At 36.2% G+C, this 15,495-nt stretch overlaps 1 protein-coding gene across 5 annotated transcripts; it reads right to left on the reverse strand.

Moving 5' to 3' along the window:
* Positions 1–1,292: 1,292 nt before the first annotated feature.
* On the reverse strand, positions 1,293–4,168 carry LOC144565667 (uncharacterized). Of its 5 annotated transcripts, XM_078315507.1 has the most exons (8): positions 3,953–4,168; positions 3,763–3,843; positions 3,563–3,661; positions 3,159–3,236; positions 2,765–2,842; positions 2,594–2,662; positions 2,177–2,251; positions 1,293–1,917 (listed from the first exon to the last, which is right to left on the reverse strand). In XM_078315507.1, the coding sequence occupies exons 1-8, from the start codon at positions 4,110–4,112 to the stop codon at positions 1,574–1,576; spliced, it is 984 nt and encodes a 327-aa protein (XP_078171633.1). In that variant the 5' UTR covers positions 4,113–4,168; the 3' UTR covers positions 1,293–1,573. The 5 variants fall into 5 exon arrangements, with proteins under 5 accessions (XP_078171633.1, XP_078171611.1, XP_078171639.1 ...); XM_078315485.1 differs by lacking the exon at positions 3,563–3,661; XM_078315513.1 differs by lacking the exon at positions 2,765–2,842.
* Between the last annotated feature and the right edge of the window lie 11,327 nt (positions 4,169–15,495).

Genomic DNA, 15,495 nt, shown 5'->3' on the forward strand with positions numbered 1-15,495 from the left:
TTCCTGCACAAATAACTCAAATTTGAGATATGTCATAGGGTTCGGACTCGCCTCCCTTTCCCCGAAACCGAAAAAAAAAAAAAAAAAAGCTAGAAGAATGAAAGAAACAAAAAAGATCGGATGCCTCCATATAGGGTGCAAACGGATCAGATAATATCCGACTATATCCGTATCCGTATCCAAAAATTAGATACGGATATCCGATATCCGAATATCCGTACAGATACGGATATGATTTTGAATTTTAATTATCTGTATCCGAATAGTAGATATATATCATATAATTTAGTATATATTATGAAAATATTTATGTATATATCTACGGATATCCGATATCCAATTCGTATCCGTACGTATCTGTCTAGCATTTGATTTGTATATATATCCGAAAAATAATAACAGGATATTGTTTTACCAGTATCCGATCCATATCCAATCCGTTTGCACCCCTACCTCCATATGTAAAAACAATTAATAATCGGAAACCTAACAGTAGTTAACTTTCTAAAATATTTCTCGCATATCAATCAAGTCATAGTATATTAACTGGCCCAAATCTGAAAAATGTTTTAGATAACCAAAGCCCAGAATTAAATAGGGGTATTTTTAAGTCCTAATTTTAGCGACGGATCTTAACTTAATGCAAACTCAAAGAGAACTTGGTTATTTTTATGATTTTAAATTTTTTAATTATATATATTGAAATCTCATTGCATTTTTTTTCTTTAAGATTTTATATACTTCAACCCCTCATAAAATATTAAATGTGTGGTCGTAGTTTTTTTTTTTTCTTTTATGAATGTGTGCTCATAGTTTAGTGGCTAGAATCTCTCATTGGTTATAGAGACTTGAGTTCAAATCTCATTTATCACATACTAAAAAATTTGCATCTTACAATTTCAGTCCTGCCTAATTTCTACAATGATAGAAGTTCAGTGCCCAGAAAAGGGTTAAAAAGATATTCTAGCTCAAATGGAACTATCTAGACTCAATTGTGATCATGTTTTAGATAAACGAAGTCCAAAATAAAAATTGAGCCTTATTCTTATACAATCTTGATCCATAATAACCTTTCTGGAGCTTACAAAAGAATAATGAAAAAAAAAAAAAAAAATACCATCCCTATTCAGGAAACTAGTACTCTGGCAATATATACAATTCACCAGCTATCTTGTTTTTCAATTAAATTCCCAACTTCTTGTATCATGCAATAACAAAATAAATAAATGTAATCCCAAAATAGACCATGCTCTCGTCACTAGGTTGCGACAAGAAACCAGAAGACATTACCGTAGTAAACACAAAATCTTTGCAGCCATAAAAAGTGAGAATCATAACAGAAAACAGCCAATTAATGAGTTCACAAAACATACAAAATTTTATTATCTTGACAACCCAAAATTTCCTATAAAAACCCTTCCAAATCCCTATGTTGCATGACCAAAAATTTCCACAGAACACTTCTCATGAGAGCTAGTCTTAATATATATACCTCTACTTGACCAAAATATACTTATCCCTACTTAGAAAAAAGTATAGACAGTGCTAACCTAGTTCTTCACTTCTACTGCATCTACAGCCCTTTTTTCAGCTCTTCAATTGCACAAATCAATTTCCTTCTGGACCCAACAGCAGTTATCCCCATATTTGTTAAATCCATTTCCGTAAGCAAAGGCAGCGCTTTCTCATCCACCTCACTTGAGTCAAATGTCTGCTTGTACTTTGCCAGTCCAAGCCGTTCAAGCCAGCCGTGGACCCCACCCATCTCTGCCAATTGAGATCCTCCATTCTGACTAATGCAATCGTTAGCCTTGGCAGCCACATCATGAGCCTCTTCGGATACATTTATGTCCCTAATTGAACCATAAAACAAAGCCCTAGCTGGGCCATTTGAGCTCTCCTGTTGATTCTTAGGACCTGATTTGAAAAAATCACACAATTAGCTAGCTAGCTAATCAAAATTACAATTTACTTATGATCTATCTTTATCTTGTCAATTGTTGTACTCCACAGTACTTGAAAATTGAATTCCAAAATATATGTATAGAATGAAAGCAATTCACCACAGCTAATCCAGCCTGAACAACTTTTAAAACAGGATTTTAATTCTTAAAAAGGATGGACATAAGAAATTAATAAGCGCAAACAGTAAACAGATAACACAAAAATAAAGAACCTGAATTTTTGGTGGGGGACTTGTCACGGGGGTGCTTCAACTCAGAAAGAGTCATCGCCATTTCATTTTCTGTCCCTGAATAAAATTACACCATAAGAAAAGAGGAAATCAGTGAGTTCGCACTGAAAATAAACTAAAAGAAAAGGTTAAAACTGGAACGAAATCAGTGAGTTCTCACTGAATAAAATCAATTGCAATTTACTTAAGATCTATCTTTGTCTTGTCAAATCCTACAACAGTACTAGAAATCATAGCCAATGGTAAATTTTCCAAAATAGTTTGAACTGGAATGAAATTATGTTATTCCAAAAGTATATGTATAGAATGGAATCAATTTACCACAGCTAATCCAGTCTGATCAATTACTAAAACAGGATTGAAGCACAAACAGTAAACAGATAACACAAAAATAAAAACCTGAATTATCAGCAGGGGGTTTGCCATGGGGGCGCTTAAAGACCGAATCAGGCATCTTCATTTGCTTACCTGAATAAAATCACACCAAAAGAAATGAGAAAACCAGTGAGTTCTCAATCGGAAGTAACAAAGAAAGTTGATGGAGAAGCAGAGGCGGATGTCAAGAAGTACCGGAATTGGGGAAGGGTTTAGTCGATCGCTTGGAGCGCTTAGGACCAGACTCGGGCATCTCCTTTTGTTTTTCCGTCCCTGAATAAAATCACACCAAAAGAAAAGAGACAACCAGTGAGTTCTCAATCCTCATTTCCCTGATAAACACCATTTTCAAGCCAATTTTTAGAAGGTTTATCTTGGTCTTTTTTGATGATATCTTAGTTTACAGTCCCAGTTTGGCCAAACACATAACTTTTGTATATAGATGAAAATTGAAAAAATAAAATTGGCTATGCAAATTTAACATTTTTAACATAATTTACTGGTAAACCGACACAGAATCTCCTTTATGAGCACATTTTGAGTAATAAAGAAAGGTGATGGAGAAGCAGAGGCAGATGTCAAGAAGTACCGGAATTGGGAGAGGGTTTAGTTGATCGCTTGGAGCACTTAGGATCAGACTCGGGCGTCTCCTTTTGTTTTTCCGTCCCTGAATAAAATCACACCAAAAGAAAAGAGACAACCAGTGAGTTCTCAATCCTCATTTCCCTGATAAACACCATTTTCAAGCCATTTTTGAGAAGGTTTATTTTGGTCTTTTTTGATGATATCTTAGTTTACAGTCCCAGTTTGGCCAAACACATAACTTTTGCATATAGATGAAAATTGAAAAAATAAAATTGGCTATGCAAATTTAACATTTTAAACATAATTTACTGGTAAACCGACACAGAATCTCCTTTATAATCACACATGAGCACATTTTGAGTAACAAAGAAAGGTGATGGAGAAGCAGAGGCGGATGTCAAGAAGTACCGGAATCGCGGGAGGGTTCAATGGATCGGCGTTTGAGGATGGCTGATTTATTGGAGCGCTTGAGCTCAGACTCAGGTGTCTCCTTTTGTTTTTCCTTCCCTGAATAAAATCATACCAAAAGAAAAGAGACAACCAGTAAGTTCTCAGTCAAAAGGTAACAAAGGAAGGTGATGGAGAAGCAGAGGCAGAGGTGAAAGTACCAGAACCGGGAGAGGGGTCAACGGAGCGGGGGCTGGAGCGCTTGGGCACAGAACTAGGCGTCTCCGTTCGTTTCTTCTTCCCTGAAAAAACAAAAAAACACCAAAAGAAATGAGAAGAACAGTGAGTCCTAACTCAAAAGTAACAAAGAAAGGCGATGGAGAAGAAGCAGAGATGGATGAGAAGATGTACCGGAATCGGGAGAGGGTTCAGTGGAGTGGGGCTTGAGGGCACGCACTTTCCTGGGGGAGGGTTTGGTCTCGCCAAGGTCACTGAGGCGAATGTTCCGCTTGCGCTCGCGCTTGGATGGTGGGGTTGCCGTATCCTCGCCGGAGGTTCCGTTGGTGGCCATTGCGGGGCCCACTACGGCGATGAGAGAGAGAGAGAGAGAGAGAGAGGACGGTGGTACTTTGGGTTGTGGACTGAACACTAGAGTGGAACGGGTGATAAGGATTAAGGAGTGAAGAACCGAGATCAGATCCTCTCCGGTACCGTAATAGGAAATCTTCTAGAATTATTGGATCTAGACCGTTATTTTTAAATTGGAACGAATCTCAGAGCCCAATAGTACTGACCCCTTCTCTAGACGGAATCTCAAAGTGACTGGAAGTTAATCTCAAACTGTAAAGTGAAGGGAATCTTTTACAATATTGGAGAGGATACTTGTCCGTGAAGTACCACGGGTAAAGATATTGACAACGTAATCTTTACTTCGTGAACTCAGGAGTTGTATACAGTGCTGTTTTAACTCGGAAATAAATCTGCTACGATGCTAAGGAGATTGTAGGGTCCTACGATTTTAAATCCAACGTTTCATTTGTTTTGAGATTTGTGTATACAAAACAACTTTTATAAAAATTCGTACAGTTCAAAAAATGAAAGGTTAGATTTAGAATTGTAGGACCCTACAATCTCCTTAGGATCGTAGCAGATTTATTCCCGTTTTAACTCTATTATCCCTGCGGTACATGAAGCAAATACACTCTGTCAATATTCTTACCCAAGAGGCCAAGACCATTTGGTCAAAAGTCAAGAACTCAAGATTACTTCTTCCTCGACACGCTGGGTTAAATCCTAATCCTATTCAGTGAGCCCATCCTTTCAATCCGTTGGCGGTTGCCAACTTACCGTTATGAAACTCGTCTGTATCAGTGTTGTTGTAAAAAACGATTGTTTAGATTGATTAATCGGTGATTAGTCGTTGATGGTGATTAAACTGTTATGAATTTTTTTATTAATCAGTTGATTATTTCTGATTATAACCGATTATTCTCAATTAATTACTTAACGGTACCTTATCCGTCTAATGACAACATACTGTTATCTACAACACTGGTCCATATTTCATACATGAGAGAGTAATATATTTTTAGTTAAGATTTTTTAATAAAAGTGAAAGTCAAACTATCTAATTATTTAATATTTATAAAAAAAATATTTATTTAAATTTCGAATCTGCAATCTTTCATATGAAAAGGATTATTTTTGCCATTAAATTTAAAATTAATTATCTATACATTTAAAATTAATTTAATGTCCATCTAAAATATAGAAAGATTTATTTTGAGATTTGTGTCATAAAATAGACGATTCAAATTTCATTCTATTTGGTTAGCTATTGCACTAGATCTGAATTCATAAAACTATGGGTGGGTTTGGAAAAAAAAAAAACGAATTAGTAAATAACAGTGACGATCAAAATGTATGATGAAAAAAGTACTAGTTGAAAAAGGATGTGATAATGACGTAATGTTATTTGAAATATTTTTAGTTTGGCAGTAAAAATTAACATAACACTAAATAGGTTAATGCTGGTCTGATTTGAATCCGACCCGATAGACGGATTAAAATGTTTGTGCACATACCCGATCCATTTAGTCATTCAGTCAAGTCCGATCGAGTAAAAAATTGGCACCCCAAATAAACTAACGGTGTTATCTATTTTATATAGTCCGACTAATGTCATAACATTATAATTTCAGCTACGTTATAACAAATCAGTTTTTGAAATTTTTTACTATTTTTTAAGATAGAAACAAAATTACTATTTTAGATGGTCGAGAATGATCTAAAAACAATAATCTTATATATAATTTTAGATAGATTTTGTATTGTTGATTATAATACCACTTTGTCTCTGATCCGTTTGATTCTAATCTGATGGTCCTTAGCGATGATGCGTTGCCCTCTCTTTGCTCTCTCGGCTTGTTGTCTTCGATCTTTCTTCGTCTAAATGACTAAATCCTTCTTCTCAATTTAAAATAATGCTAGAACATATAATAAAATGACACCAGTGATATGATTTCTAAATTATATGCCAAATTTTTCCAACAATCGAAAGATTTTTTTTATTCTTGAATTAAATATTACTTTGTTTGTCACATAAGATAACTTCTGAATCGTGTAACGTGTTTATTCACATGATGTATTTTTTTTCGACCGAAACTTGCATAGCATGTCACATCATACAACTTATATAATCATGTTATGCTGCATCATGTTACTTATGTTGGCTTTTGGAGCCCTCGACTTACTCGTTTGACTGGATTTGCAAAACATACATAATTGTATTTTACAGTTTTGCTTCTTGAGACATGTGTAGGTTCATGACAACAGGAGATACAATAAATACACATCGAATATGAATTAATGAACTGCGATATAACATCAAGGATGTGGTCATGAAGCACAAGAGTATAGATGACAAAAACATAACTTAATATTAAGGACAATTAATCTGTAAAATTGGTAAAATAAGCTTGAGACTGAACTAAGTGAGGCCTATCTTTGCAACGGTCTATGAACCGTTGCAACGGAATAAATCAGGTCGCAAAATGACTACACCTCGTTAAATCAATTCACGCAGTCCCAACCAAAAAATAAGTCAGAGAACTTCCGTTGTGGGAACCGTTGCAACGGTCCTCTACCATTGCATATCCAAAACTGTTCGAACTACCCTACCGTTATAACGGTCCATGAACCGTTGCAATAGTTGGGATCACTTACTTCTTTTTTGGCAGCTCTCTATAAATAGAAGCTATTCCAAGATTTGGAGAGATACTCTAGCTGCCCCCAACTTTAATATTTTGTATTTTCAGATCTAGAGAAAGTCATTGTTGCTTGTGTGCTTAAGCTTCAATACTCACAATCATTCTCAAGCTTATTCAATCAATTGCACAACTCCTAGAGTGATCCTGCGTGATCAACCCATTTACTACTTTGAGCTGTAGTGTTCACCCCGGCAATACTTGAGTCCTCGCAAATCGGATTGACCAACCTGAGCCTTTAGTGTGATTTCCTAGAAGATTGTAAGGGCTCACCGGTTTCACCTTGTATTTCTTTCTCATTGGGTAAAGAAAGGCGTGTCATCTCGAAGGTCGCGGGCCCCGGAGACGTAGGCATTAGTGCCGAACTCCGTAAACAACTCTCGTGTCAAGTGTCTCTAAACTCTACTATTTACTTTATTTATTTTATACTTTTAGTTTAGGATAAAGTTATTCTAAGTTTCTGCCAAGAATAACTTTAGGACACACTCGAACTTTATAACTTAGATTAAAATTTAAAAAGACCCTATCCACCCCCTTCTAGGTGCCTTTGGGACCAACAAGTGGTATCAGAGCGAGTAATTCAAATTAAGGAACACTTAATTTGATTATTGAATTAGATTCTAAATGACACCAATCAATTATGTAAGAGAACCAACTAAATTGACCAACTCGACCAAAAACTTTAGTAATTGGAAGAGACAAATGATAACCTATCTAAATATAATTGACCTTTGGGATATTATTGCTACCGGATACACTCCCATTGTTAAAGAAAATTACACTGAACTGACAGATGAATCAAAAGCAAATAAGAGGGAAATGATAATGCTGTAAACATTTTATATAATTCTGTTGATGAGTCTATATCAATGGTCTTTGGCAATATGACTATTGCCAAGGATATGTGGGATGCCATAATTTACAAATTTGAGGGAAATGCCCAAATTAAGCAAACCAAACTCACGGGTCTTGAAACTAGATTTGAAACCTTTGACATTGGAGATAATGAATATATAGATGATATGTTCAATAGGATGATGCAAATACAAAATGATTTTGTAGAATTGGGGGAACCTATCTCTAACAATAAAATTGTAGGAAAGATTTTGCGTGTGATGCTTAGGAAATCAAAATGGATGGCAATGGTAAGTGCACTTGAAGTTCTCTCGGGAGTACAACATTTTTCTCCATAAGAGCTCTTTGCTCATCTTCACAGCTGTGAAGAAAAACTTCGACAATCTACTGACCTAGAACCCAAAACCAAAAACATTGCTCTTCCCGCACAAAAACAAACATTCAAATCAAACAAACCACACATCCCTCAAAATCTATCTTCCTCAAGTGATCCATTTCTAACCAAAATCAGCCAAGAAACCTCCACAGACCCTCTTGTCATGTCCAAAATCATTCAGGGAATGTTTGAATTCGAACAGCAATATAATAAGAGAAGAGAAGAACAAACGCATCCTATGCATAATTTGTCATAAAGAAGGACACACCATGAAGACCTGCTACAAACTCCATCCAAGAGACGGGGTTGAATGGGGGAGGCCAGATCGGAGACCAAGATCCTCATCAAATAGATTTCAAGGTAAGAAAATGTTGAAAGCTTTGCAGGCAATAACCAATGAAGATTCATACACGAGTTGTGAAGATGAATCCAATGATGGGACAAGCGATGACCAAGAAACCAACATAGCTTTGATGGCTAACTATGATGAAGAATCCGAAGTGGACATGAAAGAGATTATTGTGAAAAACAATATCACCGACAAACTAGCCATTGAAATACTCCGAGAATTAACTAGGGCAAGGAACAAGAAGATCTCAAGGAGTGGATCCTTAAGCATTTCAAATGAAATAACTCTAGAACTAAACACTAATGGCTATGAATCTGAATGTGAAGTATTCATCCGGGTCAAATGATTACCACATGAACCAAGTATTTTTCCCAAAAAGAATTTAACCTCCAAAAATAAACTTAGGTTGAGAAAACTCCTTAATTTAAAATGGAAAAACACAGAAGAAAAAGAGAATTGATTTAAAATAAAACAAGAAGCTGTACTATACCTTACACAATTTGTGTAAGCATTAATGGAATTTGGGGGTTGGACCTTCATATTTCTCCTTAAAAAAAAACAAGAAGTTGTAACTTTTCAACCAAATCTTTTTTCCCTTGAAATGTCCCTTCCTCATTCAAATGTTCATCAGTGCTTTAATTTCACCCGATACCAGCTCTCTCCCCATATTCATGTGTTGTGCCTACCTCCATACCAATTACTGTACCAGCAGTCATGCGGCTCTGCTCCATGCCAGTAAGTGTACCGAAGTCCCCAAGTCCCCTATCAGTATGTGTCTCGATATGCGTCCCTGCCGTAGAAGCTTCCCTTTGCCCTCCTGGTTCTGTGTACCAGTACTGGTGTTGGAATTAGTGCCATTTTTGATGTTTTTTCCTCTGTAGCTGCCATCTTCTGTCATGGTTCATTACGTTATGATAGTACTTCATTTGCCTTATTATCTCTTCCATTAAATGATCCATATCCTTTTGTTTATCCGTGAAACATCGTGCACATCTCTCTCTCCACATTACGAATTGCATTATCAGCATCATTGTTTGTTGTTTCCTATTTAGTGTCCCTACCTTTTCCTCACTAGTTACCTCAACTGTCGGCTTTACCGGCCATCTGTTTAGCTGTGTCAATGTTTTCAGTCTTGTGTATAATCTTTGAGGAGGGTTCAAATGCCTCCATTTTTTGTGCCTCCATCATGCCTCCATTTTTAAAAACTTTAATAACTCAAAATTTAAATCTTAAAATTCAAAATAAAACCGTTGGATATGAACTATATCATTTTATCTATGCACATGTAAAAAATTATGGCATTTCAACTTTGTTTTGATTGTCATCTTAAGCTTGTAAAAATGTATACAAATATGGATAATTTATAGACGTTGATTTTTCAACTTATTAATTCATATAAAAGCAAAATCAAAATGTGATAATTTTTTATGGGCACATAGAGAAAATAACATAGATTACATCTAACGGTTTTATTTTGACGTTTAAGTTTTAAACTTTAAGTTATTTAAGTTTTTAAAAATGGAGGCATGATGGAGGCACAAAAAATGGAGGCATTTGAACCCTCATAATCTTTATTTCTTCAAACAAGTGCTGAATAGTCTCCATGTGTGCTTGGCATAACAAACATCTACTGACCAGTGTCCAACCCCTTCTTTGCAATCTGGATAGTGGCTATCAGTGTTTATTACATCTGCTCGAAGAACGAAAGAAATAAAAACTGATAGCCGTTATCCCCTATATGAATGTATTGCAATATTATCTCTTATAGGGTTTAGGCTATCAGTATTTATTACATCTGTTCAATGACTCAACTTATATAATCTTACATTAGTATTGCAATATTATTGCAAGAAAGACAAAAGAAATAAAAATGGAATCTCCACGCCCTCTTGTGGATTCAGACCATCCAGAATTCACAATCGGGCTCACACTAAATGGCAATGGATCTGCTGGGTTTATCGATGCATCTAGAGATGTAGAAGATGAAACTGTACGATACTACACCTCAATTGAAAAACTCACTGGTGCATTAGATGGCCACTTGAAGCACACGGTAGTAAATGACTTTGTGGTACTTCCACCACCTCCAGCAGAGGGGCAGCTTGTGCCATTATTTAAGATAATAGTGCATCAAGAAAATGAAAATGATAAAACCAAAAAACCAAAATTGTTGCCACTTCTCTTTATGAAGTATGACTTATATTTTATAGGATTCAAATCTGATAAAGGGAAATGATATGAATATATGCCATAACAACATAAGAGATAATTTATAATGGGATCAAAAAATTTGTCATTTGATTGTAATTATCTGAGTAGACAAAATAAGCATCGTTTAGGATTATCAATAATAACATATTGCAGGGATTGTTTCTGAATTTAAAGACATTCAAAATTGAAAAAAAAACAACTCATGAATGTACCTTGTTGTTCGCACAGAATATATGCTACAAAGTTTCGGTATAGCAAGCTATACCTTTTAAACCTTTGTTATACTCTGTCAAATCAGATAGCAAGTCTACTATCCTATCGATGAGTATGCTCAGGTATCGATCCACAGGGACGGAAGAAAATGACCGGACTCGTCTTAAAATTACTTGAGATTCTAGAAGTGAGAAAAATTGGTTTGGTTTGGTTCTAACAATTCTAATGATTTATGACAAGTTTAAAAGACAATAAAAAGAATTAAAGTTGTTTTCAATTGATAAAAAGGCGTTTCCAGGATTCATATTTCATTTCTGTTCAGCCCCAAGGCATACGGCCCGTACGGATTCCCGTACGATTCGTAGGGGACCCCGAGTTAATGCTGCAGCTACTGTTTTCTGCGTTGATGCTAATGTTTAGGGTTTCTATCGACCAGATCTAGATACCTAACCTCAACTTTCGCATTTTGGCCTAATTTATCTAAGTTACTTGTCGGTTTACTAAAAGTATCCAAGGACTTTTGCCTCAAGGAAAGTTTCACCTTTCGGGTACTCCTTGGTTTCACCCTACTTCATATACTTTATTCGGTTGGATTAAATGTCATAGACTTGGCTCCTAACACTTAGATGTGCGTATTCATCTAACAGGATGACTAATCAATTCAAGCAAGCACAAATAAAGCAATCAAAATACTACTCAACAAGGTAAAAACAAAGCATTCAACACAAAATCCAAGTAGCATGCAAACAAAACCAAACTAAAAACTACATCTTAACCCTAGAAATAAAGTAAATTAGCTACTCATGTTCACAATATAACACAAATAACAAGAGATGAAAGAGTTCATGACAAAACAGTGGAAAATCCGAAGATCCGTTGCAAACTCGCGTTTTTCACTTCTCTTCCTCTCCTCCTCTTGTCTTTTGCTCCCAGAAAAGTTGTCCCAGTTCCAGTGAATGAATCCCCTTTTTTTGGTGTGGAATATCTCATTTAATGCCCCAGATCACGTCCCCAGAGGCTTCCTTTTCAGCCTTCTTAAATTATGCTCATTTCAGATTCCAGCTGGATTGTCCGAATTAGCGTCCTACGGCCCGTAGGGGACCCCGTACGGGCCGTATGCCTGTGCTTTGTCTTGGAGACTTTGTGCCTCTGTTGTGGAACCTTCTGTGTGCTTGGGCAGATCTTGTACAGTCCGTAGGGAATGTCATACAGGCCGTATGAAAAATTATCAGATCCAGTTTTTTGCCATTTTTCCTGCAAAATACCAAACAAAGCATAGCAGTACCACATTTCATCGAAATATAAGTACAAAGTCCACTTTTATAGGCTTTAAAACACAGGTTTTAGTGTAAACCAGGGCTGTAATTTAGATATAATATGGAGATATCACTTACCACAAAACACAAGAGTTTTGTAATAACATGTGCTTGTTCATATGTGAATCTACAAGGTTTAAGAGGGTGCGAGAGAATTTTATCAATGTTATGAAGAATAAAAATATAGTACCGTTTGGAAAAGAACTAGAGGAGCTCATTAGGATGTGGTCTACTAAATCAAAGTTATCAAATGTGCCAAATCAACAAAAAGATATACTAGAGAAGTTAAAAGCAGCACTGTCCGTCATCAAATATTAAGCAGGCCTTTGTATTTCCATTAGAATTTGTCTTCTCTTTTTACTAGTTTTGTAGATGTTTAATATGCAATCGATTTATCGCTTGACTTTTACATTTTCTAATTGAACATCCACTACTACAGACCTCTTTGAAGCTTGAGACAGACGCACAAACAATAATAGATGCAACCGGAAGCTAAAGTTTTGCTGTTAACAAACCTATTTCGTGCTAGGTCAAAAACCTAATCACATCCCGAACCAAGAAGAAACCATATTTGAAGTGAACTCCAAAAAAATCTTGCATTTGACAGATTCTATAGGCTGGATCGAGCTATGAACAATCAATCATCAGCTGACTTCTCATGAAACAACCTAGAATATGTTAATCTTAACAATTTGTTGTTCGTCTGGGGTTTTGGAGGGTTTAAACATCGCTACCATAATGGCGTCTAACTCATCACTGTCCCCACTTTCAGCTATCGTTGTATAAACTTTGTAGGATCACAAAACTCTCTTTGAAGCTCGAGATAGATGCACAAACAGCAATAGATGTAACCGGAAGGTAAAACTTTGCTACTAACAAACCTTGAAAAGATATCAATATAGGCTATATGATCCCGTCTCCTTGTAATCCTCATTAACTCCTTATGCGGCACGTGCACCTCACTGATATCTTTTGTCCCTGAGAACCTTCTTGGCACACCCAACACCACCAATAGGCAGAGTAATGTAGAAAAGGGTCATGGCTCGTACCAAAACCTTCATCTGTAGTTTTTGCCCATTATCTGGAGACATTTGGTTTGCCCCCCAACTGAAAGCAGGTGTTGGAATCGCTATCTCAATCGTAACTCAAAGAAGGGCGAGTAGATGCAGAGCTATCAGACCGGAGGAAGAAAGTGGGAGAAGGTGGTCATTGAACCTGTGCCAAAATAGGTCTCAAGCTGGAAGGCATGGCGAGGCAAGCCCATCAAATTGGCGAGGGTGAGCCCATCAAATTGGACTTAGTTTGTTACCCTAAAGAATATGGGGGTCTCGGGGTAAAAAGTTAAAACCTCATGAATATAGGCCTTCTTCTAAAATGGTGGTGGAAAATGAATAACCCCCACTTTAAGGGGCTTTGAAAACAATTAATCCAAATTAAATATAATACAAGCACCCCCTTTAATCAAATGTCTCATTTTTTTGGAGAGAAATTTGTAAACTACAACATATAGGATAGCTAAGTTGCTGGTTTAAGATTGGTAATGGTCAAACCGTTTGATTTTAGTTTGATACTTGGCATTCAATGTGTCATTTAGCAATAACTTAACCCCAGCTATTTGACTTATGTAATAACCCCAATATTAGTGTCCAATATGTTATTGAATCAAGAAGTTTATTGATAATTTTTAGAAGGACTTTACATGGAGTTCTACCGTCTGTCTAAATGGATTGAAATACTTAGTCTCATTTCCTCATGCTATCTCACTGATACTCCTGATTGTCCTCAATGGAAATGGGACACTAAATTAAATTTACTACAGCTTCTTTGTATATTTTCCTTTCTTTTAGAGGTGTTCAACCTCCAATTGCTGATATATGGTGGTTGACTCATGTTCCTTTGAAAATAAAATTTTTTATGTGGTTACTATTTCAAAATAAAATCCTAACAAATGATGTGTTTACTTCAAAAAGATGGTAGGTGGACATCCAATATCTATTTTTTAATTGTACAGTAGAATCATTTTTGAATCTTTTTCTAAAATGTCCATATATTGGTCAAATTTAGTTTTGGATGGGCCAATTCAAAAACTTTTATGGTGATTGGATTTCTTTAGAAAATATTATCCATTTGGCTCAATCCTTACCCCTTCAAAAAAGAGGGGCTATGCTAATGGTAGTCAGTGTTATCTATTGGAGTATTTGGAGAATACGAAATTATATTTGTTTTGATAATCATATTATTCCTACAATTAGAAATGTGATTTTGCTTATTTGCTCTTTGTTGAATTATTGGACAAGGTATAAAAAGAGAGTTGTGAGGCAGTTTATTCTTGATTGGATTCCAGAGGACCTTGACATGGTACCTATCCAGTCTCTATCCCCCTTACCTGCCTTGGAGATGCCTCCTATGTCCCCTGTACCACTGGTACCTATCCTGATGATCACTTGATGTGTTGCTACTGGTTGCTTGTTACTACACTTATGCATGCTTTCTGTTTTCATATAATAAAGGGATGTTTTCCTATTATGCTGGCACACTTTGTTAGTGCCTTATGTTTGGCTTGTTGCAATGGCACAGTTTTATTCATGCCTCTATGTTTGCTTGGCATGGTTTTGATTTTGCTCTGATGGGATTGGTTGGTTGTACTTGAGTTTTGCCTTATGGTCAATGATGCAATAAATAAAAGGCCGAGAACCTTGATAATGCCCTTTCAGGGGTTCAGTGTCCAATTGATAATGCCGGGTGTGCTTTTTGAGACCTATCATGGCATTGGTTTTCTATGGATAGTTTTTCTGCACTTTATTTTCCTTGAACTTTGTAATATGCATATTATTCTAATGGAAAGGCTTTTTAGCCTATTTTTCCCCAAAAAAAAATCTCATCTGGAAGCGACGGCCAGAGGAGAAAACAAACTCATAGAACAATTCGATTAGATCAAGTTTCTCGATCTTTTAGATTTAGTTAGAGAGTTGGTTCATTATTTTATAGAGTGGAGATCTACTTTAGTGCTCCCTTCGAATAGCCGTGTGACATCTCGTTTGTAGGTCATTAAGGGATCACCGGCTCGAGCATTTGTACTAGCATATAGCCATAGTTATTTGACGATCATCTTTGTTAGGACTCTCCAACTCGAGCTTCTAGGTTCACCTTGTACACGAGTTAGGCCGTGACTTTCCACGTGTGTTGGACTCACGAACCGCAAGTTGTATCATTTCTTTTTTGGTAATAGGAAAGGCGCACCAACAAGGTTTGCGTTATTCCAGAATCGTAGGTATTTTACGCCAACTCTATTAACATTCCGCGTGTAAATCTCTCTTACTCTTATCTATTTACTTTTCATTGCTTGATTGATTGCAATTGTGGTTAGT

This window comes from Carex rostrata, chromosome 1, assembly GCF_964058835.1.
Source record: "Carex rostrata chromosome 1, lpCarRost1.2, whole genome shotgun sequence".
NCBI classification, from domain to species: Eukaryota; Viridiplantae; Streptophyta; class Magnoliopsida; order Poales; family Cyperaceae; genus Carex; species Carex rostrata.

Coding starts and splice junctions, on each gene's coding strand:
- LOC144565667 (XM_078315507.1), bottom strand. CDS start 4,112: ATGGCCACCAACGGAACCTCCGGCGAGGATACGGCAACCCCACCATCC. Junction 3,237..3,562: donor TGAACCCTCCCGCGATTCCG/GTACTTCTTGAC, acceptor GATTTTATTCAG/GGACGGAAAAACAAAAGGAG. Junction 2,252..2,593: donor ACCCCCTGCTGATAATTCAG/GTTTTTATTTTT, acceptor AATTTTATTCAG/GGACAGAAAATGAAATGGCG.